Here is a 23200-nt window from a genome sequence, read left to right on the forward strand (position 1 = left end):
AAAATTTTAAGTCAAGCTTTCTGCAAGTCAGTTATACGAAATCGCTGCAACTCCGAGCACAGCTAATAAAATCAAGAAATAATTTCAATTGAACCTATCGTGCGTTTAATTTATATTTCTAAACTAAAGTGTGGCATTTTGGTTGTTTTCCCCATAAACAGCTATGGTTATAGTTTGAAGAATTAGATGTATCCCTACAAGCAAATAAAAAAACAAATGTTAAGTATTAATAAGTGAGTCTGGAAAACAATCTACAGACAGTATTAAAGTTTCAGTACTAATTCAATACTGACTAATATAAGTTTAAGTTTATTTTCTGTACCGTCTAAAACTGTAGTCTAAGGTCTTTTTTTTAGCCACACAAGTTTTATTTTAATACATTCATGGTATTAATTTAATACTCATCTTTTATAAAAATTTTTCATACCCAATAGTTTTGAAATTCATGTAACAATAGTTTAGATTCTATGACAATTTTTTTTTGGCTACTAAAATTTAATTTTGAGAAAATTCAAACTTGACTTTGACAATGTTTAATAAAATTCCTGACTACCCTTTCAGCATTTAAGTATACATCACTTGTAACTGAAACGTATGCTAACTGCCGTTAAATGCGAATTCAAGGAAGACAACAATATCAATAAGCACACATAACCACTCACACCCACACTCACACTCACACTCACACATACGACGAAGGGGTAAACGGATGATGGGCGTTGGGGTGACGAGGATGTAGCGACAGCGGAAACGGAAATCACAACAAAGTGCTGACATGTGCCGCGGTTGGCCAAGGGGAGGGGGTGGGTGGAGTTGGGCCTATGTGGTTACCCACACACAGACACACACACAAACACACCCACACAGATATGTGTGGGTGTCAAGTTCCTTTTCACGCGCAAATTGAGTGCTTAAGCGGTTTAGTTGGCACGTCTCTCCGCCCGCGTTTTACCACCGGAAGCGGAAACTCCGCATGGGAATGTATTCGCACTCGCATTCGCATTCACACTCGGATGCTGTTTGCTATTTGCTATTTGCTGTGGCGTCGGTAAGCCGTCTTGGCATTCATCTTGCGCCTCACTTGAGACTCCCATTCAGATGGTGGAACTCCACTTTCCATATCCTGGCGTGAGATAAGCAAGTTTCGCATTCGCGTTTATAATTCATGGCGATTCAGTTGGAGAAACAAAAAATTATTATTTATTGTCAACGCTTGCAGCTTCATCTTCCGCTTGGTTTATGTGTGCCGCAGCGATAAGAAGGAGGGGCGGGGAAAATTCGGAGAAAATCAAGGGGGCGGGGTCGTACACATTTGCATACGTTTTGGCCGGAAATAAAATCGCAAACCGAACGCGTGCCAGCGACATAAAGAAAGCAGCTCGAATTGCGGGTTCTTTCACATTTGTCCATATATAGGTATAGATATATATATATAGCATACTTACAGGCAGACCGTAACAACAACAAAGATAAAGATGCTACATTGTGTGGCTATATCTTTCTCCCTTTTTCGCGCATTCGGCTCATTTGTTGTTATTTATGCTGAGCCCTAGTGGCAAATGGTATATGGAAATCCCCCCCTAGCAACCGCGGTCACATTTGCTCCTGTTTTCCTTGTTTTGCCTATGCCAACATAGAAGTAGAGCGGAAAAGCGAGTGAGACGGCAGCTGGTGTTGGGAAAATGAAAAATACTAATAATATGAAATAATAATAAACATGCTTCGGCTGGCATTTTATTGCCGCTCAATTGATATCATGAAATTATGCCTTTGATTTTTATTGCCCTGCCGGAACATATGATGTTCCCTTTAAGGATACATCTGCATATGTGTGTGTTTCTTTGCCAAGTCATGTCCTGGGATTATTTTTAAGCTACTGCCACTGCCTACATATGTGCTCGTTGTAATTGCAATTTGAATTCAATTTGCTGGCGATGGGGAAATTCGTTGGCTAGTGTAGCTTATCGTTTACGATCTAAAAAATAAGTGGGAGAGCAAGTGTCTGGGGGAGCTTTCTTGGAAACCTGATACCCAAGACTATAGAACATCTTAGTGTCTGGGGGGGTGGATTGATGCCACTGGCAACCGCAGGCCTTATTTATCTCTAACATAATACCACAAATTGGCAACAGTTTAGTTTGATCTGTTCGATTTTCTTCCTCATTGAAAAGCTGCTTCAAACGCGTGCTGCTCTGTTTTAGTTTGTTTTTTCTTAAGCTTGTGGATTCTATATATATTAAAAGCCAAAAAATATATACATTTGTAATGTTTTCTGTAACAATATTGATTTTTTTTTTTCACTCCACATCACAGAAAAAAATCTAAACAGAAAGCAAATGCTCTTTGTAAATGCCCATAATTACTCAACGGTTTCACTTTCATTCGCTGTCATTCATCCGCCGATTCGACAGAGAGTACCCAATTTACTTGAGCTACATAAGAACATTCGCATATATATAGATACCTGCGATCTAACTATTTTGACTGCGAATTGATGTCAGTGACACAGTCAAAATACAAAGCTAATGAGCATGAGTCCGAACCCAAATCCGAATTCAAGTCGAAGTTAAAGCTAAGCTTTCCGAGTGGGCTCGGCAAGTGAAATGTATGAGAAATCTTCCTGAGATGAGTGAGCATTTCGTGGAGCATCCACAACACGCTGCGCTTAGATTAGTTTAGTTTAGTTCGCTTACGATCTTGTCCGAATTAAGATCGTCTCAGCTACCGCCTTTGCTGAACCGCGAACCGCGATCGAAACAAAACAAATCTAAATAAATAAATAGTACTCGTAAGTTATGCAAGGGCAAATAAATTACAAGAATTAGCCCGAAGTGTGAAAGAAAAGAAAGTTCAAGGGGCGAAGTTGTGGAAAAGTTGCTATTCAAATATTTATCAAGAACAGCACAATCAAGATAAAGTTCAAGTGATAAGCTGCGCATAAATTTAAATATGCTAAGTGAATTGTGGCGACACATAAGCTCTACATACGGACACACACATGGGGATACACGTTAAATAATAGAGAAAGATTCTCTGTTTTTTTTTCGGCGTGGGGGCGTGGGGAAAAGCCGAATCCGGACTGAATCCAGACTGACAATAATAAACGAAATACCCGTAAGGCAAATCCGCTCTCCAGCGCTCTGACTAAACTAATTTGGCACTCACACAGGGACACAGCGATAGCCACTATATCACATTGATCCCGTCCCTAATCCGAAACAAAAACAATGAGCAGGCAACTATAGTGTTTGCCTCGGTGGGTATCTGTAGTTCTTATATTATTTCCCTGGAAATCTCTGGCAATGACTGGGCCGAGATTTACGTGCTCATCAATGTGCAAACCTGGCGCTCTAAGATAAGTCCCATCGCCCGCTGCACATCTTCCGTCTGGAGCCGGCCTTATCACACACTTTAGCTGTCTATTTTATATATTTTTAGTACCCGAAGCTCAACCCGCAAACAAATTGTAAATTTCGCAGGCGACAACAGAAGCAGCATGAGCGAAGATCAACTTTCTCAAGATTAGCTCAATGGCTCTGAGGAGTGATAACTCGGCCTGAGATAATATTTTGATACAATATTTGATACAAACTGTCGGAACGTCACTATTTTGGGCGAGAGCTTGAAGAGGTCTGTCTGGATGCGAGAGTTAAGATCCGCGGCCGCCGAACCACATCATGCCACTCGATCCGCGAACGTCCATGCGCCAGGTTGTTTTCTAGATCCCATCCCCAAGAAGCCAGCTAATTGCCCGCGAAAATTAAGAAACATTTGTGAGCAACTGTGTGCATGTGTGTTTGAGCGTCTGAGTGCCGGTGCCACAAAGCGGAAGAGACCGATGTGCCAAGTGAGATCGCGACCCAAGTAAGACCAATTAGAATGGTGCAGAGCGAGAATCCCAGCAGTCTGGGACCCGAGGAGCAGGATGTGGAGGCCAGCAGCCCAGGGGTTCGGGATGAGACCGATGTTGAGTCCAGACTACTGGACAACGGCAAGGCCAACGACAAGGAGAAGGAGGCTGGCATCAATCTGGGGGATGAGGAGCCCACTCCCAGGACAGGCAAAACCAAAAAGAAGAAACAGAAATCCGCGCAGGATCGCCTTATGACGGCGGAAATCAACAAACTGCTGGAGGAATCGCCGCTGGAGAAGAACGTGACTTGCGGCTTTTGGATATTCAAGGGAAAGTTCTACCAGCGGTATGTTAGCCAAAGCACTTGTATAACTTCGAGAGTTAAATCTTTGAGTATAAATCGATCTCAGAAAGTATTGAATAATGAGTAAACATAATGTAATCCTTTATAAACTTAATCCCCTGTAGCTTTGCCAATCAAACAGCTTATGTTCTACTCTACGGCATCGTAGGCTGTATCTTTTCGATGACGTATGCCTACTTTAATGGCACGATCACCACCATTGAGAAGCGTTTTAAGATACCCTCGAAGAACACAGGCATTATCTCGGTGGGGAATGACATTAGTCAGACTTTGGTGTCTGCAGTGCTGGCCTACTATGCGGGAAAGGGCCATCGGCCGAGATGGATTGGTTTTGGTAAGACTTGTACATTTACTGGAAAAGTTTTCCCCGTTTCTGGGACTTATAAAACTGTTTGCCTTAGGTCTTCTCACCATCGTCCTGTTCTGCGTTCTAACCACCGCACCACATTTTCTCTACGGCCCCGGGGAGGATGCACTGGCTCTGACCTCGGAGTTTGGCGGAATGCCCGATGAGAATGCCACCATGGAGGCCATCGAGGAGCAGCGATCGAAGACCCTTTGCCGCTTGAATGGAGGCGGAGCGGAGTGCGAGGTCGGCGAAGGGAACTTCGCACCACAACTGCTGCTCTTTGTGGCGCAGTTTATATCTGGAATTGGAGGATCCCTGTACTACACTTTGGGTGTATCCTACATGGACGATAACACTAAAAAGTCCAAGACTCCTGCTTTGCTAAGTGAGTAAACCGGTTCTAGCCAACCTTAACTGTAAAACTGTAGAATATGTTAATCTCTTGCCTTGAACCTCTGTGTGTTTAGTGTGATAAGTTAACACAACCAAAACTGGAAAAGTGGCTTTTTCACGCTGATTCAGCTTCAATTTGTTTGAGCGCAAAAGGAAGCTCCTTATCCGAAAGTTTGGGTATTACAATAATATACTAGCCTAAAAAGTTGGCATCTATAAAATACTTTAAGCTTGCTGAAAAAATAAAAATTATCTCAACTTCAAAAAAATTATGAAAGCAATGCATAGAATACAAATACTTAAAGGGTGAAGGTCAAAGAATATTTAGTAGTAAACTATTGTTCGTTATATATTATCATTACACATAAATCCACATTCTGAAACAAAAATAATATAAAATTCAGAAAATTGGTTTATGTGTAATGAGTTTCTGGCGATTTAACATATAAATATTATATCGAGTGCTCCGACTTTTTTAATAGGTACCTAGCTCAAAAGCGTAAGCAAACATTTTAATCCAATCCACGTAAAAATTGTTAATTTAAAATGGCTTAATCGCTGTTAGTCAAGAAAATTTATACAGTAAATTTGATGGAAAAAGATTTATTCTCTCTGTTAAATATTTTTGCCCCATTTCTAAACAAGTGATGGGTTTGCAAGTTGCAGTTGATATACATTTTTGACTTCAATACTTTGTTGTTTAATGTCAGATAATAGTGAGTTATCTCTTCTAAATATTTTATAAGCAGCTAGACAAACTAATCGCTCACTGTTTGTAATTTTAGCTTAAAAGATATGCTTATCTCTAGTAAGATAACCAAAACTGCAACGTGTGGCATTAATTGAACCCCATACTAAGATAAATTAAAATTTATAGAATAATCTTCTCTACGTAAGTTGCTAAATGTAAGTTTATTGTCCATTTTTAAGGTCTCTCGTATTTCCTGCGCATGTTGGGTCCTGCCATCGGCTATGCTTTGGCATCCTTCTGCCTGCGGCTATACATTGCACCGCAGATGCATCCGGTGATCAACAACAAGGATCCTCGCTGGCTGGGTGCCTGGTGGTTGGGCTGGCTGGTGATGGGCGGTCTGCTCTCCTTCTCCGGCGTATTCCTCTCCATGTTTCCCAAGGAATTGCCCAGAGCAGTGGCCCGCCGGAAGGTGGAGGAGAACCGTCGGCGTGAAAGGGAGCGACTGTCGTTAAAGAATACGGAGAGGGAGCGCCTGACTGCCGAACTGGAGCAGAAGGCACCGATGGAGGCGAAAGCCTCCTTCCAGGACATGCTGAAGACCTTCCGCCGCCTGATCACCAACAAGACGTACATGTGCAACACCCTGTCGAGCATTTTCTACCTGGTGGGCTACACACCCTACTGGATATTCACGCCCAAGTACATCGAGGTGCAGTACCGCCAGTCGGCGGCCACTTCCTCCATGGTTACCGGAACCGTGGCCCTGGCCTTCTCCGCCGTGGGAGTGCTGCTGTCCGGCTTCATCATCTCGCGCTATAAGCCAAGGGCTAGGTATATGGCCGCTTGGAACGTGATTGTGGGCTTCCTCACGGTGGCCGGAATTCTGGCCTACGCTTTCATCGGCTGCCCGGGAAATGAGAGTTCGGTGATAGTCAATATTCACGATAGCTCCCTGGCGGGCAACACCACCACCTGCAATTCGGCCTGCTCCTGCGACTACGTCCGGTACTCTCCAGTTTGTGGAGAAAACAAAATGACCTACATCTCCGCCTGCCATGCGGGATGCAAAAGTTTGCACGTCAATTCGGAGGGCAAAAAGGTAAGTGCAATTACAAAAAAAATGTAATCTTTATTTATAACTACAACAGTCTGGAAAAAATGGGGAGTTTGTCGAAATGACATAGCATCTTTGAGGTTTGCTTTTTACATTAGTAATTGTATTTAAGAGTTGATGTTATCTATGCCTCTAGTTTAACTGAAATTAAAGTTATGGATTTATAGATATCTGAACACAGTTTTGTAGATAAATGTTTTAAACCGTACTGGAAAAAAAAAGTTTGTGGAAAACATAGTATGTCTTAAGTATCTATATTTAAGGGTTTTTGTAATCTTTGGTTTGAAATTATATTTATGGCTTTCAAGAAATCTGAATATAGTTTAGTAGTTCTAACCAAATGCTGAGGACATAATATATTTTAGTTTTGTTTACATCTAGTGTCGATAGCGAAAGAAATTGTATTTAGGGTTATTGGAAATCAAGGTGTTTCATTTAAAAACAAGAAAGGAAGCAAATTTCGGCAAGTCTAAGTTTATTTACCCCTGCAGCTATTGCAAAAAACAAAGCAAATTTTAAACATCTTAATTTCGAATTATATGAGTATCTATTAAATTCCATTCCAAGCTATTATAATCTTCACCCCAATTATTTGATCGTTCCTATGGCAGCCATATGATATCAATTTTCGATTTGAATAAAATTAAGAGCGTAGTTCTGAGTTTTAAAACCATTTATATGTTCAAAAGAATTACAAAAAAACATTTAAACTTAGAAAAGTTAAAAATTATTACAATACCATGGGAGTTATATAATATAATCGTCCGATTTTGATTATATTTAAACAAAATATTGAAGAACTATAAAAAAAAGAAAGAACAGCAAAGTTATAATTTATAATTAATTAAAAGTTATCATTTTTTACCCGAGTGTTCTTATAGGAGCTATATGCTATAGTCGCCCGATCCGGCTCGTTCCGTTGCTGATAGTTTCCATGGCTAGATCGAATTCTCTAGTGATCCATGAACAAGAATATATATGCTTTATAGGGTCGGAAATGTCTCCTTTACTGCGTTGCTAACATCTGACTGAAATTATAATACTTTCTGCGTGTAGTACTACTATAATAACTACTACTTTTCTCGAATTCTCTTAGATCTTCTATGATTGTTCCTGCATTCCGGGCAACGAGAGCGGCAATTCCACCGGCCAATTCAAGCGCCTTACTAGCTCCGATTTGAGCAGCGATAACTTCAGAGAGGACACATCGGCTTTAACTCAATTGGAGGTAAACTATTTACCCATACTACTTTACACCATTGAGGCCTTAGAACTTAGGTTCGACTTATTTTGATAGGAGCTAGCGAAGGGGCAGGCGATGCCCGGAGCCTGTCCTGTGAACTGTTGGACGCAATTCGTGGCCTTTTTGGCCGTAATGTGCTGCCTGAAGTTCGTGGGGGCTAGCGGCAGAGCCTCCAATTTCCTGGTCTCCGTGCGTTGTGTTCCGGAAAAGGACAAGACGGCAGCCATGGGCTTTGGCATGACCATGTGCTCGATGCTGGCCTTCATTCCCAGTCCGATTTTCTTCGGTTGGGTCTTCGACAGGGTCTGCCTGGTGTGGGGCAAGACCTGCACAAATAAGGGAAACTGCTGGCTCTACGATCCGCTCTCCATGAGGTGAGTCCTTTCACAAAGTCATTGAATATTTAATATTACAATATTCGATAATTCCCATTTTAGATACACCCTGAATTTCACCGCAGCCGTCTTTATTGCCATTGGAGCCATTTTTGATCTGGGGGTGTGGTACTACGCCAAGGACCTGCAAATCTTCGACGAGGACGTTAAGGAGGTGGAGATGAAGATTGTGCAGCTCGAGGAGGAGGCCAACAACGAGAAGAATACAGAGATCTAGACATAAGTTATTTTTACCCATAAGTGCTGTGTCAAGCGAGAGAGAGTTTTGGTGCCTTGACTTGTCAATATCCATGTGTGATTTCCCCCGTAGAGTCCAGTACCATAATAAACGGTATTGTAACAGTAAGGTTGCCCCACTGTATATACTCGTATGGTAATTGCTGACAATTAAAGACCAGATCCCGATTAGAAAGATAAATCTCACACGGACTAAGCTATAAAAATGAAGGTCGTTATCTAGTTATCTCGCAGCTTTTTTTTGTTTACCCCCATGCCGCAAGTCGATTGTAACCAGCTCCTGACTAGGGGGTTCAGTGTTTCGAAGCAGTTCGACAGTGAAGGATCGACATGGCCAGTGAAGAGATCGAAACCTCCAGGTTTTTGAAGGATAAAGAAGCCGGGAGAAATGCAAATGAGAGGCAGGAGGAACAGGAATCATCGGATACGTTCTGTGGTCTCTCTGTATTCAAGGGACCCGCTTTACAGAGGTAGATAGTTCTGCTCTGGCCAAATTGTTCGATAACACTATCCTGATCTCCAGATTTGCCACTGCGCATATGTTTGTGATCATGTACGGCATAGCTAGCTGCTTTCTGGCCATGGCCTTTACCTACTTCACTGGAACGATTACGACGATGGAGAAGCGCTTCAATATACCCACCAAGATATCGGGTCTCATAACGGTGGGCAATGATATAAGCACTGTTTTCTCGTCGGCCTTTTTGAGCTACTATGCCAGTAGAGGTCATCGCCCGCGTTGGGTTGCCTTGGGTAATGTGCCTTAAGTAGAATCCCCTCGCTTGGTCAATAGTTTGTGTTTTGTAGGCCTCATCATAATAGCCCTTTTCTGCCTGCTCATGTTGACCCCGCACTTTTTCTACGGAGCCGGCGAAGAGGCACTGAGACTGACCGAGGAGTACATACTGAAGGAATCCGTTGACACTTCAGTCAATGCCACGGATAACAATGACGCTCTGTGCCATGCAAAGGACTCGAACTGTGTGGAGGGTGCTGGCGACTACACGCCCATCGTGCTGTTCTTCATCGCCCAGTTTATTGGGGGCATTGGTTGTTCCCTTTTCTACGCTCCGGGTCTCTCCTACATGGACGATAACTCTGCGAGTTCCAAGACGCCAGCTATGCTTAGTATGGTTTGAAACAAGTTGTCTAATCTAAATTATATTAATTGATAGTATACTTCCCAAAGGTTGGACCACCTTTCTGAGGATGCTGGGTCCTGCAATGGGTTTCTCCATGGTCTCCTTGTGTCTCCGGCTTTACATCGATCCCTTCAAGACGCCTCTGATTACCACAAAGGACCCACGCTGGATGGGAGCCTGGTGGCTGGGCTGGATTCTGATCACCTTTATCCTGCTGATATCGGCATTCTTTGTGGCCATGTTTCCCAAGGAGATGCCCAGTGCCAAGGCAAGACGTTTAAGAGCCGAAGGCGAGGAGGATGTCCCACTGGCGAAGCGTTCCTTTCAGGATATGCTAGACTCGCTGAAACGTCTTGCGGGCAACAAGGTGTATGTCTACAACATGCTGGCCTCGATACTCTACTTCTTCGGCTACATGCCCTACTGGATATTCACCCCGAAGTACATAGAGATTCAGTACCGTCAGTCGGCTTCGACTGCCACCATGGCCACGGGAACCTGGGCGCTGGGCTTCTCCGCCGCAGGTGTACTGATCTCTGGATATGTGATCTCCAAGTACAAGCCGAGTGCCAGGGCGATGGCTGCCTGGAACTTTGTGGTGGACTACCTCACGGTGGCCGGCATCCTTTGCTACATCCTGGTGGGATGTGACGAGAGCGATCGGGCCAACTCACTGTCCATTCTGCCAATCGGCGACAGTTGCAGTGCCTCGTGTGACTGTGAGTATGTGTACTATGCTCCGGTTTGCAGTCCGGAAAACATCACCTACATATCCGCCTGCCATGCGGGATGCACCGAAAAGGGTCTGGATGATCTGGGAAGAATCATTTACACAGGCTGTCTGTGCATGGACAGGTCCCCCAACCTGACCACTTTGTCGAGTGTCACATCACTGGCCGCCTTCCAGTCGGAGATCGCCGTGGACGGAGCCTGTCCGGTGGATTGCAACAAACAGTTTCTTATCTTCTTGGCCGTCATGTGCTTCCTGAAGTTCGTGGGGGCTACTGGGCGATCGAGCAACCTGCTTTTGGCCCTGCGATGCGTTCCCTCGAGGGACAAGACCTTTTCCCTGGGCTTTGGCAGTATGGTCTACTCCGTGCTGACCTTCATTCCTAGCCCCATTGTCTTTGGCTGGATGCTGGACAGCTATTGTCTGGTGTGGGGCAAGACATGTAGCTCGAAGGGTAACTGCTGGATATACGACACGAAGTCCTTGAGGTGAGTAGTTGCTTTTAGCATAAAATAAAACTTAAATTTAACTTTTTCCTTTCACCTTTCCTTTAGGTACACAATGAACCTTGTGTGTGCGTCTTTAATTTTTCTTGGTAGTTTTTGGAATATTGGCGTCTGGTATCATGCCAAGGACATGAAAGTCTTCGATGAAGAGGAAGCCGTCAAGCCGAACAATCAGGAAGATGTAATAGAGCTTAAGGAAAAACAAAAAGAAATGGTTCCCACATGAATTTTAAGTTAATTGTAAGAAAACTGTATTCTGCCTGTAATTTCCGAAATGCCAATTATAATCTGTAAAACCAAAAGCTGTGTGTATAAGTTCAAGTGTTTAAAATTTTATTGGTCCCATGAAAAAATACAAATAGAGTTTAATCTAACAACTCAGGTAATGTGGGTTGCTTGTTTTTTGGATTAAAATTCACAGAAGAGACTTATATAAGCCATCATAAATAAGTGAAGATCCTATTTTTTGCACTTTGATAAGTAAATTTGTATCTGAAGAAGACGTGGCCTAACAATGATGGAAGAGGTGTGCCAGAATTTCACACATTTCCGAAACAGATGCGAAATCGTGATAAGGGAGTCCCGTCAATTAACATAGCTGCTCTTAAAATTACATCTTATACATGGTTGATAAATGTCGCCTGTCTGATCCCCACTGTCTTATCTGACTGCTTTGATAAGATGCAGTTGGCTATATGGTGGGGCGACCTGGGTTAGAAAGAATCAGTTCAGTCGCGGTGTTTGAAGATAAAAGTTGAAACATGGCAGAAGAACGAAAGCCGGAAGCCCCACAGCCGAGTGAAATGTTGCCCTTTATCGAGAGATCATTATACAACCCGGAAGAGGTAGAGGATTACTCGGAAGATGAAACGGAAGAGGAAGTAGATAGTAAGGACACGGCCTGTGGTTTCTGGGTATTCAGGGGTCCCTCCATACAAAGGTGAATAGTAAAGAACTTTCCCAAAATCTTTCACCTAAATGATTTCATTGCAGATTTGCCACTGAGAATATGTATGTGATTCTCTATGGGTTGGCTGGCTGTGTGATGGCAATGACCTTCGCCTACTTTAATGCCACTATTACGACCTTGGAGAAGCGCTATAAGATACCAACAAAGACTAGTGGCATAATCTCGGTGGGAAACGATATCAGTACCATGCTAACAGCCGCCCTCCTGGGTTATTATGCGGGAAATGGGCATCGACCCCGCTGGATGGGAATAGGTGAGCGAAGATCTGAATACTGATTTACCAATTACCAGACATACAGTTTCCCATTTAGGCCTACTGACCATTGTGGCTTTTTGCCTACTCACAAGCTCCCTGCATTTTCTTTACGGAGCTGGCGAAGATGCCCTTAAGTTAACCCGGGAGTTTGGTCAGGTCAATGAAACATTGGCTCGGCAAGAGAAGGACCAGAAATTGTGTCACTCAAGTCCAGGGGGATGTGTCCAGGATGTGGGCCAGTGGGTGCCCCAAGTGTTTCTGTTCGTGGCTCAACTCATATCGGGTGTGGGTCAGGCCCTTTTCTATACTCTGGGCATTGCCTATATGGACGACAATGGCACCAAGTCCAAAACACCTGCCATGCTGAGTAAGTATTGTAAATTATTATATTTCCAGAGAAAGTTTTCAGTTTTTTCATCTACCAGGCATGTCCACATTCTTGAGGATGCTTGGCCCAGCTATTGGCTATTCCTTGGGTGCCCTGTGCCTGCGTTTGTATATTGAGCCCAACTTGGAACCCCTGATTGGGCGTGAGGATCCCCGCTGGTTGGGCGCCTGGTGGCTGGGATGGTTAGTACTGGCTGCAATTACCTTGATCGCTGCAATATGCCTGTTCATGTTTCCCAAAGAACTGCCCAGTTCACGGAGGAGACGTCTGAAACTGAGGCAGACGGAAAGAAAGATGTCACTGCCCCTTAAAGAGTGCTCCTTTGGGGACATGATGAAGACTGTCAGGAGATTGGCGAGGAACAAGGTCTATGTGTACAACACCTCGGCCTCCATCCTATATTTTTTCGGTTACATGGCCTATTGGATATTCACGCCAAAGTATATCGAAACCCAGTACAGACAATCGGCGGCCACGGCGACCATGGCCACGGGTACAGTGGCCCTCGGATTCTCCGCCGCCGGAGTCCTAATCTCCGGCTACGTGATCTCAAAATATAAGCCGAGCGCCAGGTCAATGGCCTGCTGGAATGCCATAGTGGACTTCGTAACGGTGGCCGGAATCCTGTGCTATGTGGCCATAGGATGTGAAGGCAGTGACAGGTTGAACTCCCTGACCACCTTGTCCGCTGGAAACAGTTGCAGTGCCGCCTGTCACTGCGACTACGTGCACTATGCTCCGGTTTGCAGTCCGGAGAACGTCACCTTTATATCAGCCTGCCATGCCGGGTGCTCGGAAAGGACGAAAGATGTCCTTGGAAGGACCATTTACACCGGCTGCCAGTGCATGGGCTCATCGGGTTTGATCTCCGACCCTGAGGTGAAAGACCAAAATCTCTAAATAGCTTTCTTACTTATGATTCTGCCATTTTCAGACCCAATTCGCTGTGGATGGAACCTGTCCGGTAGACTGCTTTAATGAGTTCCTGGCTTTCCTAGGCGTCATGTGCTTCCTGAAACTCATGGGAGCATCTAGTAAATCCACGAACCTGCTCATCGCCCTTCGCTGTATTCCTCCAGAAGACAAAACCTTCGCTTTGGGACTAGGTTCCATGGTTGCTTCCCTACTCGGTTTCATTCCCAGTCCAATTTTCTTCGGCTGGCTGATAGACAACTATTGTTTGGTGTGGGGCAAGACCTGTTCCAGCAAGGGAAACTGTTGGCTCTACGACACGGCATCCTTGCGGTGGGAAAACCTAAAGATTTTATTTCAAACTTTATCCATCGATATCTTTTGCTTTCCAGATACGCTTTAAATCTCACGGCTGCTTCCTTTATATTTTTGGGAGGCTTTCTAAATATTGCCGTTTGGTATCATGCCAAGAATCTCAAGATATTTGATGAAGAGGAAACGCCAACAGACAGTTCGCAAAATGAGGAAGTTGAAATGGAAACATTGGATTGCAAATCTGAACAAAAATAAAAACAGTACCTATTTTTTAGTTATTTAGATAAATAAACTAGCTATGATTGAAGCTTCAGTTTTTTGACTGCTTCATAGCATTTCCAAATTGTTCGTCTTCCTGTTGACACTGCTTTTTTTTTTGGCCTCACAATGTCCGCTCCGGAGAGCAGTTGTCGGCGCGTGATCCTCAAAAATTGGGTCGATGGTCCATGCCGGAAGTGCTACGAATCCTCCTGCGGACCGTGCATCGACTACAAAGTAACATCGCCTTCGGGAAGCGTAGTCGAGCCGCAGGCAAATGTCATACAGGCCACTATCGAGCCGGACGGACCCGTGCGGCCAGAGATCAACATCCGGGCGGAGTGCAGCAAGGGTCGTCCGCTCCTGGAGTCCGACAAGGATAAGCTGAGGTGCTGCACCATGTGCGTGGCCCAGGAGCAGAACATCCAGCCCAATCTCTGCTCGGCGGCGTGCAGACCCCTGCACACCAATTTGCACCTGAGTGAGGTACGTTTAATCATAACAAATTAAAATTTGGCAAATCAAAACCACAACTCTAAATGTTTTTAAAAGAAACAGACTGAGTTAAGGCCATAGTTTTTTTAGTTACTTAAAGATTGAACTCATTTGATTGATGGCCGATTTATAGATTTATATTTAGATAAATAGATCAACTCAACCAAAAACATCCTTCTCCACAGTGGACCAAGCGACCCCTGCCAAAACCCACCTACAAGCATTCGGTTATCCTGGACAATAACACCATGGTGGGTCGGTGCTTTCCGATTAAGTTCCAGCTGAAACGCATGAAGAACAAGTGCCTGGATTGCGGCAAGGATCTCTACTTCCGGTATCCGATTACAAGCACTAGCGACCTGCTGCTGATAAAAAACTGTTGCGATGTTGAAGTCTATCCCGCCATGAAGGTGGAGAATATGAACAATGTGAGAGTGACCAAGATATCGGGGGTCAAGAAGTTTGCCAACAGTCTGCTGAAGGAGCGCTCCGAGTGCCGACTGTTCAGCCTGGCCGCCCAGCAAGAACCGTCGTTGGATGTGACCAGCAGAATGAGCACTAGAAAGAGCAGGAAGAGTACCAGAAAAAGCAGGAAGAGCAACAGGAAGAGCCGGAAGAGTACCAGGGCCAGCAGGAAAAGCAGGAAGAGCAGTAAGAAATGAAATTAAACATAAAAAAAAATAAGTACCCATTTGAAAAAGCCAAGAAACCTGAATAAAATTAACAGCTTTAACTTCAATATATTAGCTCATTGCATTGATCGACTTAAAAATAATCAAAACCTGATAAGGAGATTTATAAGAATTTTGATAGCATGGTTTAAAGTTGCTTGGACTTCCAAAGGTTGGGAGGTGCCAAAACAAAGTGGCCCAATTGCTGACATGATTCCAGCCAAATGAGTAGCAGAAACAAAAAAAAATTCAAAAAGTTTATTTCAGTTGAAAGTATTTCCTATACAATGACCAACAAGCTTTAAAAAACATCAACCACATATTTTGTATGCCAAACTTATCAGTGCAAGGCAATGACAATGATTTTAAGGCATTGCAAGTAAATACATTCAAGAACACTCAGTATCAATTTGAAGTCGATCGGCCAATTTATCATCGAGTTACGATATCAGCAATTTTGGAAAATGTTGTTTCGAGAAAAACGCGTTTAAGTGTTAAGTAATCAATACCGAGTGGTCGTTCTTTAGAACGCTGCCATTCCAAAACTTTTCAAGATTCAAACTGGGCAAAACTTATTAAAACCCAAATAAAACATTCTTAATATTAAAATTAAAAAAAAAAAAGTTCAATAAGATGAGTTAAAGTCAAACCGCAATTAACACTCAAACTTGAGTGAAAGCTTAGCTCCACATAGCTCTAACCAAAGTTTGCTCGAGCTTTTCCTCAGCTTTTAGTACAAAGCTCGCTTTGCAAACTTGCAGCCCACAGTCCAAAAATCAGTTGTTTTGTGTAGTTGTATATCTAGTGTAAATTTAATTCAAATTCAGTCGCATAAGCATAAATACATAGCGTAATCCTAGAATATAATTTATGATTCAGCTTACAACGTTAATCGAGAATCAAGTGAGAATCGAAGGGAGCGCGATCAGGGGACGGGGAATACCTAGTTTCGTTATATTTAAAGACTTCTTTCGTTCGATTGATGTGCTGCGGGGTTAGTAACGAGATTACGAATACTTGATGCTGTTAACGCGCCTGCTGCTCAACCCTGGGCTAGGTTAATACGAGATTTAAAGCTTAGGGTCTAGCCGAAAAACCGATCTCTATACGCGGTCATTGATCTATGTATAATTGCTTGACTTGCGGCGCTATAAATTTAGAATTGTTTCTGCATTTCGTCGGGTCATTTGGGCTAGTTTTTGGAAAACTGTTGGAACACTTGGCCACTGAAATGCGTCTGGTTTGTCAGTTGCTAGATTTATAGTTAGAGTTATGGTATAGCTATAGCTATCGCTATCGCTAGGTCTATAGCTACTATCGTTAACGTTCTGCGCAAGGCGTTGTATTGCAGTTACACCGATCATTTTGAGTGATTTCAAAGGTCACAACTATTATTATTATTATTTTACTTCAAGTAGTCGACTATGCCCTATGGTATGTACTCTAGCCTATATGCACTTGATTATTTGTTTAATTTTAAAATTAGCTACACGTCGTTAGGCCTACTGCTAGATGGATACAAGTAAGTGTGTGTGTGTGTGTATAATTTAATTTAAATAAGCGTCTATATACTGTCGTGTCGTTCGCGTCGCGTCTCGTCTCATTATTTCGTTCAGAGTTATTTGTGCTAAACGGAACAAGCTGCCTGTTCTGGGGGGTCCTGGAAGCGTTCAATTTGCCTATGCATCCAATGGGAAAAAGTCTTTGAGTAGGGTGGTGCGCCGCTTTTCAGCGATGTCCATTTGATTCTCGAGATCACCCAGGTCTGTTGTCTCGGCACGCTCAATCTTCCACGACAGGTTCTCGATCTCGGCCTCCAGTTGCGCCTGCAATGGGAATTTCAGTTATTTTTAGGCAATTGTCCAATGACCAAATTCAACGAATCTTACCTGCTGATACTCAAAGAGATTCTTTCGCGAACCGGCCTCCATGTAGTAGGCATACGGATAGGTGTACTGCAGCGTGTATCGGCACTTGGCCAGCAGTGCCGCCGCGTTGAAGAGATACTGCCAGTCGATCCAGGTGCCGCTGCCGTTCATCACCTTGGAGTTGATGCGCTGGCGCAGCCGGTCGATCGTCTGCTGTTCGAGTTTCAGCGACTTGGAGTGGTTCTCCCAGCGCTCGTAGTAGTGCAGGTACTTCTTCAGCGCCTCGCGGGCCTGCACGTGCACCGACTCGTTGGCAATATTGGGGTTGTCCTTGTAGCGGGAGCACTCGTAGTACTCGGAGCCGTGCGTCTTCCAGTCGCCCAGGCACATCCAGCAGAAGTCGTGCTTACAGTTGAAGCACTGCATGTGATTGCAGCCGCCGTTCTTCTCGATGCAGATGTGACACTTGGGGCAGTCTTTGGTGTGGGCGCTGATGTAGTTGGCCGTCTCGCTGTCATCGGCGCACTTGGTCAGCCACTTCTTGATCACCTGGCAGTCGGTGGGCGCATGGTAGTCCATGCCGCACCGGAAGCAGAAGCCCGTGTGGCAAGCCTTGCAGATGGCACGTTTGGCGGAGATCTCCGATGATTGCACGATTATCTGACAGTTGGGCCCCGGGCAGAAGCGCAGCTCTGGGTGCGACTTGACGTAGTCCTTGAACGCAAACTGCTGGTACTTGTCCCGCATCACCGGTCTTGTGACCAGTGTCAGCACCAGATCCTCGGGCACCCGTACATTGCACATCTGGGCCATGCAACCGATCTGCGTGGAGATTCCCTGGAAGATCTGTGTCTCGAAGTATATGGTCCAGCAGTCCTTGCAGAACGAGTGTCCGCAGGCCAGGCTGTAGAACTTGTCACCCAGTTGGGAGCTGGCGCACACCGGACACATCTGGCTGCGGTACTGCGGCGCCGTCGATGACGTCGACGTCTTATATCCGCTGCTCCCCAGTCGCAGCAGTTGGGCACTGGCCGCCGCTGCCGCTGCACTCGTCGAGGCGGTATCCGCTATCGCCACCTGCGGCGGCTTAATGCGTGCCGTGACCAACAGCGCATTGGCGTCCTGACGGTACTTCTCCACCACGACCACGTTGTTCCACTGGTGCTCCAGCAGCAGCACCTTGGCCAGCGAGGGCGTGATCTGCAGGATGGTGTTCAGCTTCTCCACGCGCTCGTTTAGCAGCTTCTCGATGTCCTCAACAGTGAGGCAGTCGAACTCAAAGTACTCGGGATCGGCCCGCTTCGGATCCAGGCGCTCCACATCGCAGTCTTCACCTGAAAGGAGATAGGATATGAATAAGTAAACGTTTCTTAGTGAAGGTGGTAAGTTGTAAATGAGGTTTGCAGTCAGTGCCTTTTCATTTACTTGGAAATACTTACGATAAGAGTACAAATTCTAACGAAGATATTGAGAAGGACATTTTGGAATACTTAAAACTAGTGCTTGAGCTTACGAAAAGGGTTCTAATATCTTTACTTGTTGAATTAAAATCGTACTTCTGACATAGTAAACCATTAATATAATAGTTACAGAAATAACTAATTTTCATTTCCTTCGCTGCGTATCAATCATTTGGTTAAAATTATAACACCCTCAGTAGGAGTATAACATGGTTTGGTTTGTAACAAACCTTTTATAACCATTTGAGTTACGTAAAATTGGATATTTATAATCCTCTTTTTTACGTAACTGGTAGAGTTTAAGTGATTTCGGGTTAATAGCAAACTTAGTTGGATAAAACGTTTCTAACTGAAGTCAATTATAAGCCAAAACTGCACAATCCGGAAATATTCAATTAATTTACCTCCTGTGATTTATTAGGATAATAACAATTTACTTTTTCTGTAACTGACAATCATTTTGGCATTTTGTAAGCCATAAACTTTGGCTTATTCACGAATATAGCCACCCGACAAGGCTGCCATAGAAGTGCCCGATGTTACGGGTATCTGATTGAAGGTTGCTTTACGGGGCGTTTTGGCCAGGTCGAAACAATAAGGGACAGGTCAAGAAGCGAAGCCCGAATTGACGGAAGAGCGGGCACAAAACAAAATGCAACTGCGTACTCGAGCACGCACCTGAGTTGGTGTTGGTGTGTGTGTGCATGTGTATGTGCATGTGTGGGTGTGGAGCTACGAAGAGCGTGAGAAGAATGGCAGCCAATAATGAAGCTAGCCACAAAACACAAACCTCGCAATCAGTCGCCACTCGCAACTACAAATCGTACTTGCCCATGCACAGAGAGAAATAAAAAAAAATTTAAAAATTAGTTGTAAACAAAGTAAATTTGGAAAAATAAAAATTGAAGTGGTATCATCTGACGCTTAATTAAATGGACTAATTAAACTAATTAATTTTAAGGTATTTTTTCTCTCGATTCCCAAGATTGATTATGATTTTAATTTCTTTTAAGGGAATTGTGCACTTCCAAAATCCAGCTTCCACTAACAATTTGTCACAAAAAATTTAAAATATAAGACTGTTTGATTTTCAGATTTTGAGCTTAAACTTATAAAACTAAATTAAATGAATTTGAGTTACATGATGTAAACAATTTGACCGACTAAATCATGTATTTATTGAAAGTACATATTTAAAGACATACTATTAAGCCTTAATTTAAGCCCTTTTAGTGATTTTCTTGAATAAACTATTATTTTTCTCTCCGTGCAGCTAAGTCCGTGTGTGTTGGTTTCAAGTTCAATTCCATAATTTTAGCTTCATGGTCAGCAAAGAAAAGGCGGGGATTGCAGAGGGGGCGGGGCAAGGGGGGTTTCGGTAGTGGAACCCAAGGCGAATGTCAAGTGCTGAATGCAAATTCTCGGGTCTTATGGGCCCTGGGCCTCCCAAAAAGGTGAATAACCAACCCAGGCCAATCGTTTGCGTGTGTGTGTGTGTACTTCCTCTCAGATACACTCGTACCCCTATTTAGTCTCAGTTAAATCGATGGCTGATTGTTGTCAGGAGGAAACCCTTTAAGTAGTCCCATTCTTACCTGTATTATAGTAATCGTAGTCGTCGTCGTATTCCCCATCGTTGTCCGATTCCAGATCCATTTCGATATCAGAGTCCATCTTAAGGGATTTGGATTACAATTACGGTTGAGATTGTGATTGGGATTGGGATGTTGGAAATTATTTCGAGGACACTCGGTGTATGTGTGTGTGTTTGTGTGGTGCGGGGTGTCTCTCTTTCGCTTTTGTAACAGTTGTTGTAAGGGCGCTGGTGGTTGATGTTGTTGTATGCCCAGGAAAAGGAGGTGGATGAAGAACGAACAGGGGCCGGGGGGATGGTGGCCGATTTAGTGCGATGCAGTTCCACCTATTCTCAGGCGGATGATGAACTTTGCGGGGTGGCAATTCGGCGGGGAGCGGTCCCTTGTTTTATTTTCGTTTATCCACATGTATACGCATACACACACGCGCGCTCTCGCTCTCACACACGCACACACTCGCAGCCGTTGCACTTAAATGCAGTTTATTTTCATCCTCTCGTATTTATAGACCCACTATTTTAGGCCCACTGGCAATGCAAAAAGTGCAGATCGCGAGGGCCAGTTGTCACTAACTTTTTGGCTATTGAACGAGCACAGCTTTTACAGAGAACATTTTGTTTCTTTGTCTTTCTGTTTCTCTGCAATCTAGAGCTGCACGGCTATCGATGGGCCCTATCGATAGGCAGGGCCAGCAGCTATCGGTTCCAATCAGAACACTGCTAGGTGCGAGTGTTTTTTCCAACACTAGTCTATAAAATAAAATAAATAAATGGTATAATTTCTTTTATTGCACATTCCGAAAATCCTCAATTCCAAAAAGATTTAATTTTACTCATAAAAAAAGTGCAGACCTATATCACAGCTGATACATCAGTATACCGATAGTAGTCTTTGTAAATCAGCTGTGATAAGGGTCTGCACTTATTTTTACTTTTACAGTTCGCAATAGTGTTGGAAAGTCTTTGGTTTTGACAAGCAGCTGTTCGAATTGAGCGCCTTTATTTAAATTTGAATTTTATCGTAATTATTACTTTTCTGATTGTTTCTTCTGCTTTCCTGAGCCGCCCACGGTTTCTTGAGGTTTCTTATCACTTTTCTGGCCCGGTTTGACTTCGATGCTCAAAAGCTCCAGAATAGGAGCCAAGCTGGGCAAAAATGTATCTGGAACAAGTTTCATCTTTTTCTCGTTACCCTCTTTTTTTATATTTTCCGCTTCTTCTAAAGCTCCATTGTCTTGGCCCACCAGTAATGAATGAAAACCACAGATATTGGCAAATGCAATGTCCGCCCTTAACCTGAAAATAATACATTTTTTTTTATACGTTACTCGTAGAATACAAGGGTATATTGTAACTGTTGAAAAGTATATAACTGGTTTCCGACCCTATAAAGTATATATACTCTTGACCAGGATCTATAGCCGAGTCGATCTATTCGTGTCCATCTACCTGTACAAATAAACTGCGAGATCTCGGAAACTTTAAAAGCTTGAGATTTAGGATTAAAAATGCGGTTGTGCATGGCCGTCCACGTAGTGACCACGATCACTGGGCAAATTTTTTTAAATATTGGAACTGTTGGGGCCGGTGGAGCAAAAAGTCTGACAATTTCAAAGAAGTTAAATAAAAAAAGTTAATTTTTTGGTAAAATAAATATTAATCGTCAAAAAATTTGATAACAGAAATTTTTGGAGCTTATGGTGCGACAGTCACTTTATTCTTACCCCGTCAAGAGGTATTTTGTTTGTTTATATAATAATGAAAAAGTAGCATTTTATAAAGCCAAAAATCTTGAGTTTTATCGATGCTTCAAGAGTAATGAATACGATAAAAACTTAAGCGTGATGGTTTTCTACAATATAAATATTCCCACAACAGCGACAAAAACTCAACTTACGAGCTTCCAATGACGAGCGTTCTTTCCGGCTTAATTTCGCCGGACTCGAGCAGTTTGCCCAAGATTCGGGGATTAGGTTTGCCCAAGACGGTTGGCATGCGATTCACAATCACCTGGATGGCTGCTGCTACGGTGCCGGCGTCCGGAATTCTCCGCTTGCCAAATGCCAGGAACGCATCCGTACAAGTAGTCAGAAACAATACTTTGGGGTCTTGCAGGTAGTTGCAGGCCACGATCAATTGGTTGGACCTCAAGGAGTCGTTTCTGCCCACCAGAACAGCACCCACGTCCGGATCGAGTACCAGGTTCATGACGAAGTCAAATCTGTTCCGGCCATCAGGCCGTTGATCGACAACCACGGAGCAGAAGCCAGCTTTTTGCAGCTCCTTGCAAATGCCATTGCCACCCAAAACAAGTACCTTCTTCTTGAACTTTCTATCGGTAAGATAGCTCGATATGGAACCCGCCGAACTGAGTATGTCCTGGTCCTGAGCTTTGAAGCCCATGCACTTGGCCTTTTGGATCAAATCCGATGATGTTAGGCAGCAGTCGTTGGTCACCATCAAACATCTCTTTCCTTTGGCCGTAAAGGCATTAAAAGCCTCCATGGACCCATCGATAGGATTGTTTTCCTGCCACAGAACCCCATCAGTGCCGCAGATTATGGTGTCAATCCCGCTTAGCCACTCGGCCACCTGCAACTTGGGCAACTTATCCAGTTGGCTAAGACTGCGCTTGAACATTATGAATTTTTGTGTAATTATAAATGTTGATTCTCAAGCCGATGCCTATGGCATTTTTTTCCATGATATATAGTTAACCCAGGCAGGGCCATAGCTGGCTTGGGACGGTGCTCCTGGGCCCCCGAAGGTAAGGGGACTCGCCGGGGCCCCTTTTTACCGACCATTTTACATGTTGCCCCAGGGCCCGATGCTCTAGCTAAGGCGCTGAACCAAGGTCAAAAAAATGAAACTTTTTAAAAGGTGAATGCTTATTCCTGCAAAGAAAATGTTAGTATAGACCTATCTAAGCTTAAATCGATACTTAGTTTTCATTTCTAATGCACCACATTCATCATAATGACCCCCACCCTTAT

At 43.8% G+C, this 23200-nt stretch overlaps 6 protein-coding genes across 7 annotated transcripts; 4 read left to right on the forward strand and 2 right to left on the reverse strand.

Annotated features, from left to right (window-relative positions):
- Window positions 1-2702: 2702 nt before the first annotated feature.
- LOC108149123 (solute carrier organic anion transporter family member 74D) lies at window positions 2703-8751 on the forward strand. The gene is made up of 8 exons (XM_017276523.2): window positions 2703-2788; window positions 3439-4199; window positions 4322-4551; window positions 4619-4951; window positions 5890-6752; window positions 7864-7995; window positions 8065-8384; window positions 8448-8751. The coding sequence occupies exons 2-8, from the start codon at window positions 3880-3882 to the stop codon at window positions 8620-8622; spliced, it is 2373 nt and encodes a 790-aa protein (XP_017132012.1). The 5' UTR covers window positions 2703-2788; window positions 3439-3879; the 3' UTR covers window positions 8623-8751.
- A 203-nt stretch (window positions 8752-8954) lies between these two features.
- Window positions 8955-11322, forward strand: LOC108149137 (solute carrier organic anion transporter family member 74D). Its single transcript, XM_017276543.1, has 5 exons — window positions 8955-9112; window positions 9166-9395; window positions 9450-9770; window positions 9832-11002; window positions 11069-11322. The coding sequence occupies exons 1-5, from the start codon at window positions 8973-8975 to the stop codon at window positions 11244-11246; spliced, it is 2040 nt and encodes a 679-aa protein (XP_017132032.1). The 5' UTR covers window positions 8955-8972; the 3' UTR covers window positions 11247-11322.
- Window positions 11323-11766: 444 nt separating this feature from the next.
- LOC108149141 (solute carrier organic anion transporter family member 74D) lies at window positions 11767-14198 on the forward strand. 2 transcript variants are annotated; one of them, XM_017276546.1, is made up of 6 exons: window positions 11767-11960; window positions 12014-12243; window positions 12290-12613; window positions 12672-13513; window positions 13569-13879; window positions 13939-14198. In XM_017276546.1, exons 1-6 carry the CDS (start codon window positions 11782-11784, stop codon window positions 14114-14116), a joined length of 2064 nt encoding a protein of 687 aa, XP_017132035.1. In that variant the 5' UTR covers window positions 11767-11781; the 3' UTR covers window positions 14117-14198. The 2 variants fall into 2 exon arrangements, with proteins under 2 accessions (XP_017132035.1, XP_017132036.1); XM_017276547.2 differs by having other exon boundaries at window positions 12302-12613; window positions 13939-14197.
- On the forward strand, window positions 14183-15353 carry LOC108149142. Its single transcript, XM_017276548.2, has 2 exons — window positions 14183-14605; window positions 14800-15353. The coding sequence occupies exons 1-2, from the start codon at window positions 14249-14251 to the stop codon at window positions 15274-15276; spliced, it is 834 nt and encodes a 277-aa protein (XP_017132037.1). The 5' UTR covers window positions 14183-14248; the 3' UTR covers window positions 15277-15353.
- A 725-nt stretch (window positions 15354-16078) lies between these two features.
- LOC108149128 (potential E3 ubiquitin-protein ligase ariadne-2) lies at window positions 16079-20876 on the reverse strand. The gene is made up of 3 exons (XM_017276533.2): window positions 20209-20876; window positions 17175-18487; window positions 16079-17111 (listed from the first exon to the last, which is right to left on the reverse strand). Exons 1-3 carry the CDS (start codon window positions 20285-20287, stop codon window positions 16965-16967), a joined length of 1539 nt encoding a protein of 512 aa, XP_017132022.1. The 5' UTR covers window positions 20288-20876; the 3' UTR covers window positions 16079-16964.
- A 314-nt stretch (window positions 20877-21190) lies between these two features.
- Window positions 21191-22907, reverse strand: LOC108149058 (glycerol-3-phosphate phosphatase). Its single transcript, XM_017276403.2, has 2 exons — window positions 22105-22907; window positions 21191-21503 (listed from the first exon to the last, which is right to left on the reverse strand). The coding sequence occupies exons 1-2, from the start codon at window positions 22845-22847 to the stop codon at window positions 21236-21238; spliced, it is 1011 nt and encodes a 336-aa protein (XP_017131892.1). The 5' UTR covers window positions 22848-22907; the 3' UTR covers window positions 21191-21235.
- Between the last annotated feature and the right edge of the window lie 293 nt (window positions 22908-23200).

Source organism: Drosophila elegans, unplaced genomic scaffold (assembly GCF_018152505.1).
Source record: "Drosophila elegans isolate 14027-0461.03 unplaced genomic scaffold, ASM1815250v1 contig_520, whole genome shotgun sequence".
NCBI lineage: Eukaryota > Metazoa > Arthropoda > Insecta > Diptera > Drosophilidae > Drosophila > Drosophila elegans.